At 45.0% G+C, this 21,274-nt stretch overlaps 1 protein-coding gene across 2 annotated transcripts in view; it reads right to left on the reverse strand.

Moving 5' to 3' along the window:
* Positions 1-21,274, reverse strand: part of APLF (aprataxin and PNKP like factor) — a 447,297-nt gene that overhangs the window by 139,668 nt on the left and 286,355 nt on the right. For both annotated transcript variants that reach the window (XM_029593580.1, XM_029593581.1), the window contains exon 7: positions 20,366-20,733. In XM_029593580.1, coding sequence (XP_029449440.1) covers positions 20,366-20,733 — 368 coding nt within the window. The remainder of the gene's footprint in view (positions 1-20,365; positions 20,734-21,274) is intronic.

Consider the following 21,274-nt stretch of genomic DNA (forward strand, 5'->3'; position numbering starts at 1 on the left):
AATGGGCAATTTCTCATGGAAATTTACAACTCCTCAGGGAGGTGGTTAGCTTTTTTGTAAAAAATAAAAAAAGAAAAGTTAGCAATTTCTGGCTAACTTTTTTTGCAAAAGTCTCCACAGGAGGAATATGCATATTATGAAAATGACTGATCACTGCAAGAAAAACATCTCGCTATATCAAGCCAGTCCTGCGCCTCTAGGTATTTTCTCTTCTGAACCATAAAAATAAGTATAAAAATGCACCGAAAGTCCCTATTAATTACATTGTATAAAACTGATTCAAAATGTTAAAGGACCACTGTCATGGGGGCCGATGTAATAAAAGATGAGCTAAATTTTAGCTTACATTTTTTTTTGACACGTTAAAAACAGAATTAACTTCTGATACAGAGAGCTAATAGAAGGTAACTTTAAAATAAGCATGCGGGTGCCAATGAACCAACATATGGGTGCTTGAGCACCCGAAAGCGCTAGAATTTTAAATCATGCACACAATTACGGGTGTATGATTTAAATAAAACACGCATACTGCACTGCGCACATGCATGCTCCTAAATTTGAGCGGTTACTCTAGCATCATTTCACATATCTTCCTTAGGGATTTTTCATCTTTCACACATGCAGGTAAGTGGATTTTTTAACCCTTCACCCAGTCATTTTTGCCCTAATCAGAGATTTCTACTGACTTAAACCTTAACAAGAGCAGAAGTAAACATGCAGAGCTAACAGTTCGCCACATGCTGCGGCTGCCAGATTTAAAATACGGTATAGGGTATTCAGGCCTGCTACAGCTGCAGGAATATAATGACTGAACCAGATTAGTTACGATGCAGATATTTATTTATAGTGCTTCAAAGATACAAGAATCAGGATAGTAGCTCACCTTGTGTCAGGCACAACTAACAGATAAACGTCCACTGTCTGGGTGTATCGTGACATCCTACCAGCTCCCTAGGGCCTCCTCAAGCCTTTCTAGGCCTGGGTTCTTATGATAGGGTGATGAGAACCATCCTTCACCCAGAATCCCTTGCAGTATTCTGCCTTAAAGAGGCCTGGTTTAAAACCTTGAACCGGGCTTCCTTAAGGTAGAATGAGGGGGTTGTCGGTACATTCCATCACATATCCTCTCCCTCAGCTTGGCCATGTCTGGTCGAGTGTCCAGAAATGCCCGGAGCATACTCTGGCTCTGTCTCAAGTGCCTACTCCCTCCGGCTGTATTAACCCCAACACCAATAAGTTGTCTCCATAAGATTGCAAAATGTGGATAATCTCAACCCAGGACTACTGGGTACAGAAGCTCAGAGAGGACAACCGCTTCTAACATGGCTTGTCCTGCAGCAATTGTCAAGAGGACATGGGAAGTTGAACACTTTTGTTCTATCTCTATTTTCTTATCATTAATATGTTCTTGAAAAATAGCAAGTCCTGACGAATGAGCATTTTGCTACAGCTGGAATCTACCAAGGCCCGAGTAGAGGCTCCCTCCAGTTCCACCTGGATTATAAATTCCTTAAGTTCTGCATGTGGGACACCCACAAAATTGCAGCTTTGCTCCTTCTCTGCACAAATAGCGAGGGTCTTTCAGGCCCTGTTTCTGGGTTGTTCCCACCTATGCGGATTCCCCTTTTATTTTCAGGTTGCGGATTGTTGCTGCTTCATAGTGTTTTAAGTATATGCACTTCCTCTTTTGGTGTTGACTGGATCACCAAGCAAATGTCCATAGGTTCGCTATGGCCATACCGACAGACCCTTGGCTAGTATCCTTTCTGTCCACAGTTAAAACATGTGGACAAGATTGGTGTCTGGAAACTGAGTATAGAAGCCGAGCCTCCTATCTCGGAGGTTTGTTGCTGAGGTCCACTATCCTCTGTACCATGCCAGGGAATTGTCATGGGTTGTCTCTCTAAACCTCTTATGCCAGAGGGCACTGACTGTGCCTAGTAGAAGGCTTCCGCCACTTCCAGGGCTCTCTCCAGGGTGAACCCAATGTGTTGGCAGACCCAATTCCAAATGGGCTGGTCCAGACCATCTAGGAACTGCTCCAGGACTATTTGCTGAGCCACTTCCAGTCCTGACTTTGCCTTCGGCTGGAGCCACTTCCACCTTGCATCTTTCAAACGATGAAAGAGGTTTCTGGGGCTCTCCCTGGGCTATAGGGCTGCCCGTTGAAACTGCTGCTGATAGTATTCTGGGGAGTACCCTGCTCTCTGTAGTATAACAACCCCACCATCTGAACTGGTGGCCTGGAACGCCACTTGACTATTGTCAGTGAGCAAATTAGCCAAATAAGTAGTCCAGCTGGACTCCGAACAGGCCAACAGGCAAGCAGTCTGTTCAAAGTTCTTAAACAGGATATGTGAAAGTGAAGTTGGTTGAGGTATTCCGGATTTAGCCAATTCCAGGCCTCACTCAGCTAGATAAGACTGCGCCTTGTTGCGTTAATTGGTCTTATAGCCGAGCTGTTTACCTATTTGTATTTGTACAGCATTTTGCAGCTATTACTATCCTATGTCCAGGACCTATATTACCTGCTCCATTTTATCTCCCTTTGGGACCAGCTCCTAAATGGATAACTCATCCAAGGCAGAGAAAACAAACACCTGCTAGCCTGTAGGACCCTAACACAATATTTATCCCTGGCTGTCCAGGTAGGGATAACATTTATCCCTGGCTGTCCAGGTAGGGATAACATTCTTGGCCTGCTGTTGTAGAAATTGAAGTCAGAAGGCCCCAGGAAGAAAAACATACTGCAAATATTATTTTTTTTTCTTCTTCTTAGAGGCTGTGCACTTTTACTTGTGCTTCCTGCTTAAGCATAAACAAATCTCCAAACCAACACCATGTGTGGCTTATTTGGGCCTGCTGCAGCCACAGGAATATAAGACTGGACCAACTTAGTTATAGTGTAGATATTTAGTTACTGGACTTTAAAGATAGTAGCTCACCTTGCATCAGGCACAACTAACAGGAAAACGTCTACCACCTGGGAGTATTGTGAAGTTCTACCAGCTCCTTGGGGGCCCCTCAAGCCTTTCTAAGCCTGGTAGGGTGAAAAAAACCTTCCTTCACCCAGAACCCCTTGCAGCATTCTGCCTTAAGGAGGACTGGGTTAAAACCTCAAACCAGGCTCCTTTTACGTAGAATGAGGAGGTTGTTGGTACACTCTGACAAATACGGATTTTCACACATACATTTTGACCCTATTCTAGAATGCCCCTGACATCCTCCAATTCTATTCCCCCTTCTTTTTTTTAAACTTATCCATATGTAATATACGTGCATAATTTGTTACTTTTAAAATACGCATTGCTCATGCGCAGCCCATACACTTCTCTATATGGACTTTTTAATGTGAGCAATGCTTTTCAAATTCATCCCATAGTATACTAATGCACTTGGTGCTAAAATAAAGAGCGCTATTCTAAAAAAGTACAAAGAAAACATGGTTAGCATGCATAAAACACAATTTATGCACATTTAACATGTTTTCTGTACAGAAAACAGTTTCTGGACATGGATCATGTCTTCTGCACATAAAGCATGATTTATGTGAAACAGAACAGAAATCTGTGCACAAAGCATATTCTTTCTGCATAAAACATGCTTACAGTCTAACTTTCAAACTTATTTATGGCATTGCATTTGTATGAGTAAGTGGATATGCAGAGTTTTATTCTAGCTCTTTATAAACTGTGTAGCACAAGATGCACAGTTTATAAAATGCCACACTGCTCTGCTCTTAAAGTAGACACATATATTTCAATAGGTGTGAATATTTCCAATGCAATGAAAGTGCTTACTTTCTGTACCTGTTTTATATATATACGCATATATATATTTTAGATGCATAATAACCCTGACTTATATGCGGAGGCAGGTATTTTATAAAGTATACGCATATATGGGCAGATTTTAAAAGGTACGCGCATGTTATAAAATCAGGGGTCGGCGCGTGTAAGGGGGTGCACACTAGTGCACCTTGTGTGCGCTGAGCCCTCGGGGAGATCAGCTGGCTTTCCCCGTTCCCTCCCACCTTCCCCTCCCTGTCCCGCCCCCCCAGCCCGAAAAAAAAAACAACCCCTGTACCTTTGTTTTAGAAGTTATGCCTGCCAGAGGCAGGCAGAGAGTCCATCAAGCTAGGTTGAGAAACATTACACAAATCTCATCTTTGGGTGAGTTTCTTCACTCCGAAGGTCATCAAATCTTCACAAGAGAGCACTGTTCTGTTCATATGTTTCACTTTGAATGTCAAAGTGGCCCTTAACCCTACACTAATACCTAAACCTCACCTCCAGTTACTAGGTGGGCCTCCCATAGAGATATAAATACCTATCTAATGTGAGTCTCTCTTCCCCCCCCCCAGTGGTTGTAGGAGGGCCCCAATAAATAGGGTGGCTCTCCAGGAGCTTAAACCTACTTAAAATGGTCCCCCCAGAGGTTGTATGTAGGAAATACAACAATTCTGGCACTTATCGCAAAGTGCGAAAAAGTTATCGCAATTTGCGCTAAGATAGTGCTTCGCATAGATATTAGCACAAATTGCGATAAACTGCCTATTACCATAAAATGTACCCCTTTTCCTATTGCATGCAATATTTAGTGCATTTTGATAAATCCAGGCCTAAGTTTGTACCTGAGACAATGGATGGTAAAGTGAGTTGCCCAAGGTCACAAGGAGCAACAGCAGGACTCGAACCCTGGTCTTCTGGTTCATAGCCCACTGCTCTAACCACTAGGCTACTCCTCCAAACTTTAAACCTAACCATTATCTTTGCATGTTGCTGGCTAGGTTAAAGTTATCCAGGTAAGTGTATCCAAATAACCTGAGGGGTTGCTGGCTATAGTCAAAGGAATATAACTGGTTAAATGGCACAGTGAAGTTAAAAAAAAAAAAAAAAAAGTGATTGCGGGCCTGTGTCCTGATTCCCATGCCTCTACTCACTATATGAGAAAGGGGCTCTGCTGAGCTCCACACCCACCTTGTAACAGTCACAATCTCATCCCGCTTCTTCCCCGTCCCGTCCTGGTTGCTGAAAATTACATTTTAAAGCCCCCTCCTTCTCTCCCTTCTACTACCCTCCCAGCCCAATCCTAATCCTCTCACTCAATTGGTAATTCAAGAAACCCCTTCCTGCCACTGGGATCTTAATACACTACAACTTCTCCCGGTAACATATAGCACTGTAATATTCTCACAGAAGCACTAATAGCTTATGCTTCCAATGTTGCTTTCAGAATAATTCTGGATGCCACCGGAAGCAGTCATAGCATAACGTACTCCACGTGGCAGGAAGAGTTTTCTTGAGGACCAGGAGGGCGAGAGATCTAGAATTGAGGTGGGCAGGTGGAAGCGGGGCTTTCAAATGTAATTTGCAGCAGGGAGAGGGCAGGGAAAGGGGGGAGTGAGGCTGTGACCAGACCCGAGATAGGCAAGTATTTAAATTTACAAGGAGGGGATTGGGGAGCTCGGCCCAGCAGGGTCCTTTTCTCATATATTGGTTGGGAGTATGGGAAATGGGCCACAGGACAGCACTTCAATTTTTTTTTTTTTTTTTTTTTTTTTACAATAATATGCCACTTAACTGGCTATATTAATTTGAATATAGCTGGTTAAGTCTAAAGTTATTCGGTCACACACAACCGGACAATTTTAAGACCTAAATTTATATGGCTAACTCAGCCAGATATAGATGAAAATCATCTAAGTTAGCTAGATAACATAGCTGTACCCTGGAATGCCTCTAGATCAGTGGTCCCCAACCCTGTCCTGGGGGCCCACCAGCCAGTCGGGTTTTCAGGACATCCGCAATGAATATGTATGAGAGAACATTTGCATGTTATGGAGGCAGTGCATGCACATTTTCTCTCATGCATATTTATTACGGATGTCCTGAAAACCCAACTGGCTGGTGGGCCCCCAGGACAGAGTTGGGGACCACTGCTCTACATTACCTGGCTACATTTTACCCAGATGACAACTTATTTGGCTATAATTTAGCCGAGCAAGTGCCCAAAATATTCAAAAGTCAGCATTTAGCCGGATAACTCACAAGTTATGCAGCTAAATGCCTTTGAATATGGAACCCTAAATGTTTGGATTTCAATTTTAGATTTATTTGCTCACCTTTTTAAACCCGAGCTGAAAGCAAGTTATATTCCGGTGCAATTAATATATCTCCCTGCCCCAGAGGGATACAATCTAAGGGACTGCTTCAACACGGTCTTTTCCCATAGGCACAGAGTAGCTTTAGTGAATCCGGCAATTGAAGGTAAAGGGACTTGCCCAGTGAGAGAACCCTGGTTCTCAGTTCACTACTCTAACCACCAAGCCATTCCTCCAGTGTTGTGGATTATTATATTCATAATTCCCCTTACCGTATATGACAGGACCAACATTTCTTAACATAGTTTTCATGCTTCATTAGGCTACTTGGGATGTCACCACTGTGGTACTGTTGGGGGTTTTATAATTGTGGTGGATTCTTTTGCTGGTTATATAAGGTTAGGTAACTAGCCCAGTGTATTTTTCAACTTTCAAAACATTTTTTTTTTTTTTTGCAAGGGCCAGGAAAAAATAATTGAAGGATGCAGGAAGTGGAGCTATATACCCTTCCATTATCGGGCTCCTGCACAAATAGCATTTCACCCACTTATATAGCTGGCTTTTATTTGCCTGACCAAGGCCTCTACCCACAATAGAAATTATATTTCTTATTTTATTTCCTATGGGAGGATAAACATATTTTTGATATGGGAACCAGTCTTTGCCACAATTTACTTTTATGCTCTCCAATACCACTGGAATGAAGCTGGAAAAAGATGCAAGAAAGTTCCATTTTGGACCCATTCCTCGTTGTGATGACAGCTGCACACTGTGGAACTTGCCTGTTGACAAGCAGTGCTGACAATTCCTACCTACTACATAAACATCTCAACAAATTATCTAGAAATGCTTCCATCACCATCCCCCATATTCACATCCTTTTCCCACTATCACTCTCACAAATCTACATTACTGGGCCAATTCTACTCATATAGTCACACTCTTGCACTCACAACTGTCATTCATGCCCGCATACCATAAGCCTTGGTAAAAAAAACAGAAAGGTCACCAAATTGCTTTGAGTACTTAATGGAATGGCAATTAATATGTATGAAGTATAAAGAAAGCAGAGTTGCTTACATGTAACAGGTGTCCGCTGAGGGCAGCAGAATGTCAGTTCTCACACATGGGTGACATCGTCTGATATAGCTTGGCCTGGAAAACTTATGCCAGAGTTTCTAGAACTTTGACTGTGCCTCACTGAGCATGCCCACACGTGCCTTTATGCCACACGTCAACACAAAGGCCCTCAGTCTTGTATTTAAGCAGGAAAAACACAGAAACCAACTCCAAGGGGGCGGTGGGTGGCATTTGGGAAGACTGACATGCTGCTGCCCCCAGAGAAAACCTTTTAGAAGTAAGCAACTCTATTTTTTTCTCCGAGGAAAAGAGGGATGGCAATCTTCCTGTGGGAAATCCCTAGCTGCAGGCTACCCCTAATGAAAAAAAGGGAAAACCAATAACGAGTGCCAATGACCATAGCAATATTTTTATGGCAAGAAACTTTTTTCCATTATATACTTAACCTATAAGGGGAAGCCTAGAACTAAAACAGGCCCTGGGAGGGAAAGGAGTTGAGTTCTACACTTCAAATTTCTCAGGACAGACAAGCCAAACCTAATGTCATATCAGCCATCTCTGTCAAAACAATAGTGAGATGTGAATGTGTTGAATAAACTCCATGTCGATCTCTTCCATGGGGAACGATCACAGATGAACCACTGACACTGCCATGGCTCAGACAGAGTGAGTCTTGACATGGCCCACCAGATTAAAGCCTGTCTGGGCATAACAGGAGGCCAATTAGATAAAGTTTGTTTGACAACAGCTATCCCTAGTTTGCTGGTATCAGAAGAAACAAAAAACTAGATGGACTTTCTTTGGGCTTCAGTCTGCTCCAGGTCAAGACTCTTTTGTAGTGCAAACTGTGCAGTGCTTGTTCACCTTGGTGGACATGTGGCATGGGAAAGAATGTTGTAAGGATGATTTACTAATTAAGATGGAATCCTGACACCATCTTAGGCAAAAGCTTCAGATGGGTGCGTAAGACTACCATATCATGAAATAACTTGCAATAAGGTAGATAAGTTACTAGAGCCTGAATCTCACTGATTGCAGACTGAAGTAATTGCTACCAAAAATACAACTTTCTGGATCAGATACTTCAGGTCACAGGGGCGCAGTGATTCAAAGAGATTTCATTAGCTGAGACAGAACAATTATGAGACCCCAAGATACAGCAAAAGGTCTGATGGGAGGGCCTGGCCACACACACATGATTTTTATGCGTGTGGCCCAATTTAAAATTCGGCCGATAGCTGACCAGCAGGATAGCATCAAGAGTTTCAGGGGATGAAAGGCAATCCCTGAATGGGTTTGCTAGCCCAAACCCCTGAGCAGGGAGATGTGTTAGGCATGAAGCTAGCCCACACTGCACCCTGTCAAGGGCAGGGCTATCCATCCTGCCTACGGGATAGTTCAGGTGAGCAGGAAGACACTTTGGGCAACCTAGTGAACTGAGAAAAGGTAATAGAAGTATTGGCCAGAGCTTGGCAAAATATAGGGAACAAGTGTTGTATCTTTCCCTGCAGGTGGTATACATTATGATATACCATGATTGCTTGAGCTTTCCCCCTCTCCCCAAAATTCCAACTGTAAGTCGGAAGAAGCGAAGAACACAAAGAGGCAGACTGCTGGACTCCCGGGGTAAGCACGTCACTAGGTTGTATAACTCAACCCCAAGCGAATAACTCACTGCAATTCCAGTAAGGAGCTACCCACCAAGATTGAGCCTTCAGCCTGCTTGGAACAGCTGAAACAGAGCAAATTCCACAGGGAACAAATCCAGAAACACTCCACTAAGAGACAGGAAGCTGGGGTGCCACAAGTGCAAACTCCTGTTGAACGGGATTTCTTCACTGGCCTGGAAACCCTAAGGGTACCAGGGCAGGACAAGGGCGATCTTGGAAGATATTGCCCCGAACCTAGCTTAGGTATGTCAGCAATGTTAGCATTTACTTCCCCCAAGGAAGTATGCGGCCCAGTAAATAGACCAATCATAGCATGAACCAGGACACCCCAGTCCGCAAACAGAGTTATCCCTAAAATGGGGACATATAGCTTGCATGTCTCTCACAGCCATGAATATGGCAATAGGTTGAAAGGCATGCTCACCAATTAGACTGATTAGAACCCTCGTCACTGAGGTAGGGTCCCGCAGGCAAGAATGACTGGCAATACTGGACTTATCAAAAAGTGTCCACTGAGCTCAGCAGGTATCAAAGGTGACTCCTGGTCGGGAAAACCCCCTAATCTTCACTGGGGAGCTACTCTGGAAAGGATCCATTCACAAAGTAGACCTTCTGTGCCTTAGGACAACCTAAGGAGAGCACTTCTGCTCGACTGGCTCTCAGATCCCACGAGGAACTGAGAGCGATTGCCAGTCAGAAGCAGTGACGTGCCTTATAGAGAACGAGGGACACCCCTTGCAGGGGTGGACAACCAGGTGTCCAGAGGGAAACACATAAGAGTTGCCGTGGATCCTAGTCAAATCCTGCCTTCCTGAAGAGACAGAAAAGCAACAGGAATTGGGGCCTCCTGGTCCTGAAAAACCTGTCAACTCTCCAGTTGACAGTTGAGACACAATTACTGATCGCTGAGGTTCAGAAGTGACCAAATCTGCCACTGGTTGCCACCCTTGGATGCGGAAAGCCACCATGATAATCAATGAAGGGGCCCCAGTAAAAACGGTCAGATGACCACGACTGCCATCCCCTGGCCCTGATCTACAAGGATATGCACCGATTCAAAGAATTGAAGACTGGTTCAGCGATAAACATGCCAGGATGGAGCCCCAGGGACTTCTCCTCAAAGGGGATTTGTGACAAGGAAGGGGTCGAAAGACATATTCCTCTTGTGAGGAAGGAGAAGATTACCGACACTACCCCCTTAAGATTCGACCAGAAATGCAGTCTTAGGTCAGTCCTGTGGTAGTGGCGCACAACCTCATCATGAGGAAACACACCTATACAGTAGAGGGCAACTGGAGAATAGAGCCCTCCGCTGTAAAAGCATGCTGACTAGTAATCATACAGGTGTACTGCCATTCATAGGATGGGATTCTACTATGACCCCACTCACCTTGCTTATGGGTAGAATCCCACAGCACAGCAAGGACCGAGCACCACTTGCTAGAGTCGATGGCTGCGAGCTGCCAGAAGGCAAATCACAGTGTGTGTGATGACACCTTCCTTGTCAGTGCTCCCCAGTATTTTGTGGTGCAGAACTGACAAGAAGGCTGAGACCTTGACATGACGAAGGCAGAAACCTGGCATGGCTGAGAACTACATAGACAGGGAAAAAGCTGCCTGCCATCACCTGAGGCAATTGGAGGAGATGACTTGCCATAGCTGCACATGCTGCGCTCCACTGTCATACTATTTCCAGTAGAGTGAATAGGAACAGTGTGACGACGGCGTCCCCAGTACCACTGAGACTCTGGGTATGGCATGGTGGTGTTCTATGGCGTCACCCCCTCTAGTACCTGATAACATTCCAAGAGGCTGAACAGAGCTCTTGAAATTGCATCGGGAATGGCTCACCGCTGCTTCCCTCATGAAACGATAGCAATGAAGTCCATGGCGACCAACGGTACCCATGGTGCTCTGTGGTCGTATCATGCAGCATCGACCGCGTCTACTGGTGCCCACAGTGGTGATGGCGCCCGTAGGGCCCATTGCACTTTTGCGCTCACCAACAATGGATCACATCAAAGGCATTAAATGATGCTGCACCCAGGGCTTTCATAGTGCTTGACCGAATCTTGATCAGTTTGATGGTATATAGCACCATTCCAGACCTCAACAACCCAGTGGCACCAACAGAAACCCCGGTGCCCAAGAGCATCGACGAACCGGTGGTACCAAGGATTCCAGGGGCCCCTGTAGGCAGAGACCCTGCAGCCCCAACAAAGCCCTGACATGCCTCATCGGTGCCCACGCCATCAACTGTTCGCCTTGGCTCATCTATCCATCCTAGGATGTCTGTGCTGCAAGCTTGATGGCGTCCCTCACCAGTGGCTATGGCTTAAGATAGCCTTGCTGGCACTCATTAACATCGATAGTACACAAATCCAGGCAGGGCCTCCGATGCGCCCCCGAGATCATCGGCATCCTTGGTACCCAATAGCCATAAGCCAGTGACGGTACAGCACAATGTCCTCAATGCCCTGTCAGGACACCACCAAGGAGCATTGAGGGCACCAGACCACTGTGACACATTTTAAAATCCTCACAACAGTTCATAAAGCTATGATTGGAGAAGCACTTGCATCTGTTAACTTAAGAGCCAATACTTAGCCATGGAGGGGCTAGTTAAGTTAGTCAGATACACTTAGCTGGCTAACTTAACTGGGATATTCAGTGGCATTGAATATACCCGTCTATCTTAATGTTAGCCAGATATGTATATCTGGCTAACTTTAGGACAGTCCTATGGCACGACCAGAGTTAACTGCATAAGTTAAGCAGCTAACTCCACTCCTCCTGGAAATGCCTCCCGCCCACTTCCGGCCTGCCGCCAATTTCCGCAGCTACATTCAGTTATCCGTCTATATGGCTCCTGAATATCAACCTCTTAATGCTTAAGTTACAGGGGTGGATTGGCCTATCGGGCATCCCCCGGTGGACCGGTCGCTCCCATCATGTGATTTTTTTTTTTACTTCCCGGCCAAAGACAAGAAGAGGGTCTGCTGGCGTTGCAGCCCAAAGAGAAACATGCGGGGTCGCGGCAGAGCCATCCTGCCACAGCTGGAAGACAGCCATGCGGGGCCGGAAGAGAGGCTTGCAAGGCCGCAGCAGAGCCCCCACCAGAGCCCAAGCAGAAGGGGTCATGAGCCGCTGCTGGAGCCCAAGCCAGCGGCAGCTGAAGAAAGTGAAGAGAAACCCAAGTGTCGCCGCGAGAACCCGGGAGAGTGATGTCTGAGAGGAAAAATGAGGCCACGAGCCGCCACCGGAACTCAAGCCAGTGGCGGTCAAAGAAAAGGAAAGGAGGCCATGGGCCAATGCGAGAGCCCAGGTTGGCGGTGGTAGAAGAATGGGATAAGGGCCGGCAGCAGTGTTAGTGGGGGCTGGCAACTGTGGCTGGGCCTTTTCTTTTTCCCGCACCTGCCCCCCTGGCCCGGAACAGGAAGTGACGTTCAGTGGGGTGCGCTGGAAGAAGAAAGAGCCATGCCGCATGAAAAAATAGCAGTGGCAGCGGCAGCCCTGAAACCAAATTAGAAGCAGCCAGAAATCGGCACAGGAGACAGCAGAATTAGCCTCCTGTGGCCGACGGGATTCTTCTTTCTTGGCATGCGAGGGCTAGAGGAGGAGGCTGCTGTAGCTATCATTTGTGCTCGGGGGGGGGGGGGGGCAGGAAATGAGAGAGAGAGAGAAAGCCAGCCAGCCTGTCTGTAAGTGAGAGCATGTACGTGTGATTGAGAGTGTGCATGTGTAACTGTGACTGAGAGCCTGAGTGTAAGTGAGAGCATGTACGTGTGATTGAGAGTGTGCATGTGTTAACTGTGACTGAGAGCCTGAGTGTAAGTGAGAGCATTTGATTGAGATCATCTATGTAAAGTGTGTGAGAGAGAGCATGTGTGTGATTGAGAGAAACTGGTCAGAGAGGTGATGTGTGTATATAGGAGAGACAATGGAAGTGACTGGTCAAGGAGATGAGTGGAGTGTGTGTCTGTGAGAGAGAAAGTGATTATGGGAATGAGAAGCTTGTGCATGTGGCGAGAGCTAGCATAGGAGTAAGAAACCTGGGTGTGTATGAGACAGCATAGGAGTGAAAGCCTGCGTGTGTGCATGAGAGAGAGAGACTGATCGGGAAGGTGACTGGTGTGTGTGTGTGAGAGAAAGACTGGTCATGAGATGATTGGTGTGTGAGAGACAGAAACTGGTCGTGTGTGTGTGTGTGTGTGTGTGTGTGTGTGTGTGTGTGTGTGGGTGGGTGTGTGTGTGTGTGTGAGAGAGAGACAGAGAGAGAGATTGGTTGCGTGCCCTAAGGAAGAGGACCATGAGTACAGAGCTTCAGCCACTACTGCTTCTCGTGTGTGCTACTGGCCTGCATGGAAGAGGAATAGGAGAGCTGCTGGAGGGGGTTAGTAAAAGTGGCTTTTTAAGTTTATTTTTCTTGATTGACTGCCATTTTAATTACTGAATATTATGTGATGTGTCTGCTGTTTTGAAATATTTTATTGGTGTTTGGAGAATTTTAAATAATTTTTATGAGTTTTTAATTGTTGGATATTATTCTGTTCATAGTTGTTGTGAAACATGCTTATTAGTATAGTTATACAATTATTTCTGTGTTGGGATCTATAGCTGCTTGGCTAGTTCTGTTTTCCTAATAGGAGGTGTATTGGTGTTTAGGGCCTGATTTAAAATTTGTAGTGTTGCCTTTTCATAGGTAGGGTTGTACTGATTGAGTGCATTCCATAATACAAGTGTAACTGTGTGCGGATTAGTTTATGTGCATTACTGCAGATCCTGGGAGTATGTTAGGTCAACTCGGTTCTGTATATGTGACCGAGGTGAGGTATTTTACTGTATCGGTCTTATTTGTTTTATTTTCTCAAGAGCACATGCATTAGTGATAAACTGCTGTCTTTTCATAAGTAGGGCTATTGAGCCTGGTAGTTGGAGTTTGTATTGCTGTTACTGTGATGTCACTAGAATCAGAATATATTTTTTGTAAGATGAGTTGTACGGTGAATGTCATAATTCTGCTTTACATCCATAATTGTGGGTCAGGGGGGTTCCTGTGGATGCAAACTGTACTTTTACATTTAGCCCTATGATGGTCATGTGTTCAGTGTGTCACACATGTAAGAACCATCTGTCAGGTGTGTCCCGACAGAAAAAAGGTTGAGAACCACTGTGCTAGAGAACAACTAATTCATGACCATCTCAAGGTGACTGGAATTAAAAGTTCCCAGGTATGGAGAACCGGGGATTTTTTCTATCCTTATTAGTTTTAATTATTGAATATTATTTGATGTCTGCTTCTTTTGAAATATTTTATTGGTGTTATATACAAATTTTTGAAAAATTCCCTGAGTTAAATTACTGGAGGTTCTATTCATCAGCAGTTTTGAAATATATATTTTTAGTATGATTTTCCTATTGTAATTGTTATGAACCCTGCCGTGCAGCTATTCCCCGCGAGCAGGCACTTTACCTTTTTAACTGCTTCTCCCTTCGCGGCACAATGCCACCAATGTCGGCCCTCCCACGCGGCCGGAGCCGCGGACCTTGCGCTCTTTTGCGGCCCAGAGGCTGCCTTCGTGTCTTGCCTTCACCGTGGCCAGAGCCACGGAATTCTCTGCTCTTCACCATGGCACGGAGCCGCCGCCGCCGTCTTAATCATCCTCCGGGGCTAAAGGCCACAAGCCCTGGGCTGGATTAGCGGCTGGAGCCGCCCTCGGGGTCTCCTGCAGCGGCTGGAGCCACTGCCGTCGTCGGGGCCTGCGTTCAGGCCAGCTCTGTTGCTTCTGACGCTGACATCGGTGCAGGACTGCTTTCCACAGTCCTGAACAGCTTCCTTCCTGCTCCTAGATGCGCAGCCGCGCCTCTCTTCTACATTTAAAGGGCCCACGGCCGGATATGCCCTGGGCTCCTCCTAGTGACTGTTTCCTGTCCTAGCTCTATTTAAGGGCTGTTCCTGCTTTTTCCTTGTTGCCTTGCATCAGAGTTACTTCGTCTCTGGAAGCTCCCGCTGTCCAGCGCTCCCGACAGGTCTTGTGTCTTCTTTGTGGATCTCCTCGTCTCGTCTCGTCGTCTCGTCATGCCATGTCTTGATTGCCTGAGGTCCCCGTCCAGGTGTCTTGGTGTCTCATCTCCTGATGTCTTGCTTCCTGGTGTTCTAGCCCTCCTTGGTGTTCGTTCTTGCTCCGGAGCCTTCTGTTCTGCCGGCCGTGGATCTCTGGGTGATGGGTGGCCGTCATGAGAGATGCCGGCAGTGGACTGGTGTCCTGTGCTCCTAGGCCGTCTTGTCCTGCCAGCCTTTGTGGTGCTTCGGATGACATCGGCTTTGTCGTCGGAGTCCCACCTTGACTGGATCCTCTTCTGTGCTTGTCCCGCTCTCTGTGTGGTCCGTGACCAGCCTCCTCGGGCTGTGTAGGGTGCGTAGTGGGACAGGGTAGTCCACAACCAGCCCATTGGGTCTGCCCGTGAAGGTGGGCTGAGTAGGGCGCCCTGAGAGACAGTGCTAATGTCTACCTGCCCAGCTTCTTGACTCGTCTGGACGTTGTCAAGTTCCTCGTCTCGTTTCTGATGCTGTTGCATCAGCCCTGGTGTCATGTCTTCAACAGCCCTGGTGTCATGTCTTCGCTTCAACCCTTGTCTGTGATGCTGTCACATCAACCTTAGTGTCATGTCTTCATGTCAAGGCCTCCGTCTGCCCTCATCCTCAGGCTGGCCTGCTGCTCCATGCCGATCCAAGCGGCAGGTCCGAAAGGGCTCGGAACGGTCGGAGGACTGTTCCCCTACCAACATCATCATGTTGTTGGTGCTGGGAGCTTGCAGGTCCGGCAGAGGGTAAGACTGTGTTCTGCCATGCTGGGACACGTCGTCAACCCTCGGTTCGGTCCTGGATTCGTCTGGGGTCGGGCTGAGGCCCATGGGCACACTAATCACCCGTAATGTAACAGTGATGTTTTTTAGTTCTTGATTTTATTGTTTGATGTTTTATGAGGAATGATGGCATTTTCTGTTTTTCCATTGCTGCATTACATACAGTCTAACTTATTGTGATTTCCAGTTCAGTTTGTCTGTGCATTTCTGTGTATATTTTATGGTCCCTTTATTCTGTATTTGGTGACTCACCAAATTGTATGTGTAATTGGGTACCCATGGGCCAGTATGGAGAAAAATCCCCTGGGCCACTATTTTCCCACAATCCGCCCCTGTTAAGTTATAATCAACCTACCAGAGCACTTAGTCTGAGGCCAATGTCTTTTAGAAATTTCAAGCTTCTGGGCAAAAATCTTAAAACCTAGAGATGGTATTGAAGGTGCTTTGGAATTTTGTGAATTTGTTCCTATCAGAAAAAAGGGTTCCTATGATACTAAAATCAGCAGTAATTTCTCCAATACTTAAGGGTTATGATCTAGATCCTCAGAGATGTAGTAATTACAGGCCAATGGCAAATCTTCCTTTTACTGCAAAACTGCTGAAACAGATGATAGATTTTTTGAAATAATGGGAAGTTAGATATATCCCAAGTGGAATGTAGGAGAGGGTACAGCACAGAAACAATTATGATTGATGTGTCAGAAACGGTGCTGCAGTACTTAGATAGAAGGTCATAAGTTCTAGTTATCTCCTTAGATCAGTCTAGCACATTCAATTTGGTGGATCATTCAAGGTTATTGTCTTGTTGTGTAGAACTAGGGATAAAAGATAAGGTTTTAAAATGCTGACTTTTTTAACAGACAGGAAGCAGATGGTGTATTTTCAAGGGTAATGTTCATTGCTCCAGAAAGTGGAGTGCAGGTCACTCAAGGGTTCTCTCTATCCCCAATCCTTTTTAACATTTATCTGTCTCTATTGAGACAACTGATTCGCTCCTTTGGGTTTGTCCCATTTTTTCTGCAGATGATATACAGATTTTAGTAGTTTGGGGTCAGATCTGATGAGAATTTTAAGTGTGTGTGGATTATATTTCTGCAATGAGTGATTGGTTGAATCAGAATGGCTTATAAATTTATAAAGTTATAAATTCTAAAAAAACTGAAATTTTACAAATTGGAGGAAACCTACAGAAAATTGTTACGCCCGGTCGCAGACGGCTGTGACCATGTCTGCTCACCTCTTTCTTCACTTCCCTGACTCCATGGGGTAGATGGGCAGCCTCCGCTAGCTACCTATGACCTGCCTACTGCTTCCAGGCCTCCTGGGTCAGCACGGATGCCGCCGACCACCATCTTGTCATCTGATCTCTCTAGGCGCGGGCGCACACAGGTTTACACTGATGTTTTAAATTAAATTATTTCCACAATCCATCGATAATAAAACCACATCCAGGTACCATGTGTGCTGTAATTGCAATGAATTTCCAAATGGGAGTTTTATACTTAAAAAAAACAAACACATTTTAAGGAATTTGATTTCAGGTGGCTCTGCTAGGCATGAAGGTTGGAATCTAAAATCTGTGTCCGTTAGGAGACCATAGTTTACTTTCTGAAATGGTTAATTGTTTCATTTGTAGCTACTTGTGAGCGCTCCTCTCTGAGCCAAAAGACAAAAATCAAAGCAAATCCAGAAATGATTTTAGATTTTTCAAAATGAGTTGTCTGTTATGACATTTCTGCATTTTTTTATGTTTTAAATTGGTCTTATCCACGTCAAGCGGGAACCTCGGGGTTGTCCCTTCGAGATGATGTCAGGATCTGTGGATATTTAAACCTGCTGGCCTTCTCTGAAGACGATTTGGCAAAGAGTGTCATCTTTGCTATTTCCGCCTCGCTTCCTGAGGACCCTGCGTTCCAGTTCCAGTTCCGACGTGGACGTCTCAGGTACCCGCTCCTCAGGGGCCTCTCTCTCGTCCTGGCTATCCGCTCCTCAGAGGGCCTGACGCCTGGAACTCCATCTGCTCCATTCCCCGGGGCTTCCTGGAACCAACTTGCTCCTTGTGAGTACTCTGCCCTGTGGATCACTTTCTACCTACCAAGTGCCTGTAGTGATGGTAATGGCTCGCGCTGCGGGCCATTACCATCACTACAGAGCGCTCCATCAGAAGTACCTGCTCTACGGACCTTTACCACACTATTCAGGACCTCACAGGTGCACCCTGCTTTGCGGACCATAACCAGCTCGACCGAGGACCCTCTCCGGTGTACCCCGCGCTGCGGGCCATTACCTCTTCAACCTAGGGCCTCGACTGTGCTCCTCGCTCTGCGGACTGCTGTCACCTCTTAGGAGGACTTTATCTGCATATCCTACTCTGCAGGCTTTTACCATCTTTACCGAGGATATCATTGGTGTACCCACCCCGTGGGCCAGTACCATCTCTAGCAAGGTCTCTTCGATGTACCCTGCTTTGCGGGCCACTACCATCTCTACAGGAGACGTCTCCGGTGTACTCACTTCACGGACTACTACCAGCGTTACGGAGGTATTCCCTCAGGGCATAACCTATCCCATCGACCCTGTGTCTCAGGGCCTGTGTGACCTTCTCTCTCTCTGGCACCTCCCGCTCCACGGGTAGCGCTTCTATCTCTTTAAAAAAAGACACTAGTCATTCTGTGCCTTCCTCTGCTGAGACCTGGCCTCCCAACAGTGAGGTTCACGGGGCTCCTCCGCGTGGGCTATACCACCTTTCACTTCGGCCCAGGGTTCACACACCATCTGATATTACAGAATCCTAACAAAAAAACCATCTGAATGTCAGTGGTGAGACGGTAGCAGTATAAGGTGAAATAAAAACGTTGGATGTATTGCTTGATGCGGACTGGAGTTTGGAGAGATAAATTTCAAGGGTTATGTGAATGACGTTTATACATCTGACAATGGCCCAGCAACTTACGCCTTTCTTAAGTGGACAGACACTGAAATCAGTAATATATGCGCTGGTAATGAGCAGAGTAGATTATTGCAATGGTATCTACTGGGGACTTAATGGATCACTAATGAAGCGTTTACAAATCATTCAGAATATGGTGACTAGGGTGGTAACAGGCCATTTAAGGTGTGACTCTGCAGCCCCTTTTTTGGAAAAGCTGCATTAACTTCCACTAAGATCTAGATGTCAATTTAAGGTTTTGGTCTTAGCTTTCAAAATATTGGAGGGTAAAGGTCTACCACACTTACATGAGAATTTGACTTGGTGAATAGCAAGTAGGCTACATATATAACAGCAATATCAGGTGTAATTACCACCAGTTAAGGCTTTTCACCATCTTAAGCTTTGTAATAGGGCATTCTCTATGGTCATCCCCAAGATGTGGAATGAGCTACCTTTAGCAGGTACAAACTTAAGCCTGGATTCACTGTTCTCGCAGAGAATAGTGAATCGCGCGGTACAGGGGGACGAGCCTGCGAAAGCCAGCAGTGATTGCACCACCATGGTGCCATAGCTGCCAGCTTTCACACCCAATAGCGCCACCGTGAAAGGTGGTGATATTGGGCACACTACTGGCGGCGATAAGGATTCTTACCTTTCGCTGTCAGCAGAGTCCGCCCCGACGCCACCCTGACTCCTCCCCTTCCGGTGCGGACTCCGTCCTGATCTCGGTCCCTTTAGAAAATGACCCTCTTAGACTGTAAGCCCTTTGGGGATAGGAAATACCTACAGTATCTGAATGTAATCCACTTTGAAGCACTGAAAAAAAACTGTGAAATGTGGAATACAAATCTTAAATAAATAAATAGAAAAGAAGAGGACTTATTAAAATTTTGTAAGAAATTAAAGACAGCTAATGACTAAAGGTAGTAACTAAAGAAGGATCTTTGGAGATAGGCTGAGCTACTCTGTATTTTATTTTTATCTTATGAGTGTTAACAGATGCTGGATGTTTTGTTGTTTGTTTTTATTTGGATACTGTATATCACCTTGGACGATTTATTTAAATCAGTAAGGTGATTTATATATAACTTTAAATAAAAAATAGAGAGATAAATAAATAAAACTTGTGAAATGCAGGGAAAAGTCTTCTCAGTCATGGGCCCAACATGATGGAATCAATAGCTCATTGACATTTACAAAGAAGGGAACATTAAGACTTTTAGAAAAAAAAATTGAAAACCCTCTTATTTCAAAAGGCCTTTAATATGTAATTGTATCTTACAGGTTAATAACTGTCTACAAGAAAATTGACTTTTCTTTCTTTATTTATGACAATTAATGATTTGAATTTGTTTTAGTACTGTTTGTGTTATTATATCTATTATATTATGTACTTTATTTTTAACTGTAAGCTGCTTTGACTCAAGGATAAGTGACTTATAAAAATTAGAAACAAACAAACAGGATATGGTGAATGGCAACAGTGAGCCAGCTGTACAGGTAGACAACAGAAAAGGGAGAAATATAGAAATGAGAGAAAATAAGAGTGAAAAAAAGAAAGGCCTGTGCTATGGGAGAAATGAAAATCAAAAACAAATATAGACAGGAGTAGAGTAGCGCAGAGTTCTGAAAAAAAGAATGAGAAGACTAAATGCTGAAACTGATGAGGAGCCAGTGAAGAAATTCATCTGCAAATAATTTGGGTTATTATACCTGTAACAGCTTGAGCCATACATGCAAGGAATCCTCTTTGAATGCATTTGCACGGAACTTGGTGGATTATCAGCATCATAAGTTGAACCAGAGGCTTCCAGATCAGGACTCTGACTCTTATCACTCTGTGGAACTTCTCTGGAGGATGCAGATGATTGAGATGGCTCATTTTCCAGGTTGGTAGTCTGCCTATCTCTCATTTCATGTTCGATCTTCTTTCGATCTGTATGTGTGGGCTGCTGGATTTTTGTTTTTTCCTTGCATCCTGGTTCTTGCTCTTCATTTTCTGCCATTCCTTGTGAACCACCTTTTTTATCAATTGCTTCCCTTTTGTCTGTAATTATTGCCACAGATATTCCAGATACTGCCTGTGAAAATGAACAGAAAATCATTAGAGAGGTTCTAGTTTCTATTAAAATGCAGCACTCACACTGGAACATCAGATGTCAAACCCAATAGTTGATACAGATGATATAAAGCTCTACTATCACACAAATATATCAAAGTTTCCATACGAACATAAGATATGCCTTGCTGGGTCAGACCAAGGTCCACCAAGCCCAGCATCCTGTCTTTGACTAGTCCAAGTCACAAGTATCTGGCAAATCCCAAAAAGCAGATCTATTTCTTGTTTCTCACTTCTAGGGATAATGAGAGCTAAGAACATTAGGGAAAGCCAAGAATAACCATGGACCTTTACTCCAGGAAATTCTCCAAACTTCTTTTACATCCTGCTGTACTAGTCACCTTAACCACATCCTCTGCCAACAAACTACACAACTTGAATGTCCACTGAGTGAAAAAGTATTTTCTACTATTTATTTTAAATGTGCTTCTTCTTAGTTTCAAAGAATACCCCTTTGTTTTACTATTATTTGAAAAGGTAAATTACTATCCTTTATTTATTCT

The sequence above is a fragment of the Rhinatrema bivittatum genome, chromosome 3, assembly GCF_901001135.1.
Source record: "Rhinatrema bivittatum chromosome 3, aRhiBiv1.1, whole genome shotgun sequence".
In the NCBI taxonomy this organism is placed as follows: Eukaryota; Metazoa; Chordata; class Amphibia; order Gymnophiona; family Rhinatrematidae; genus Rhinatrema; species Rhinatrema bivittatum.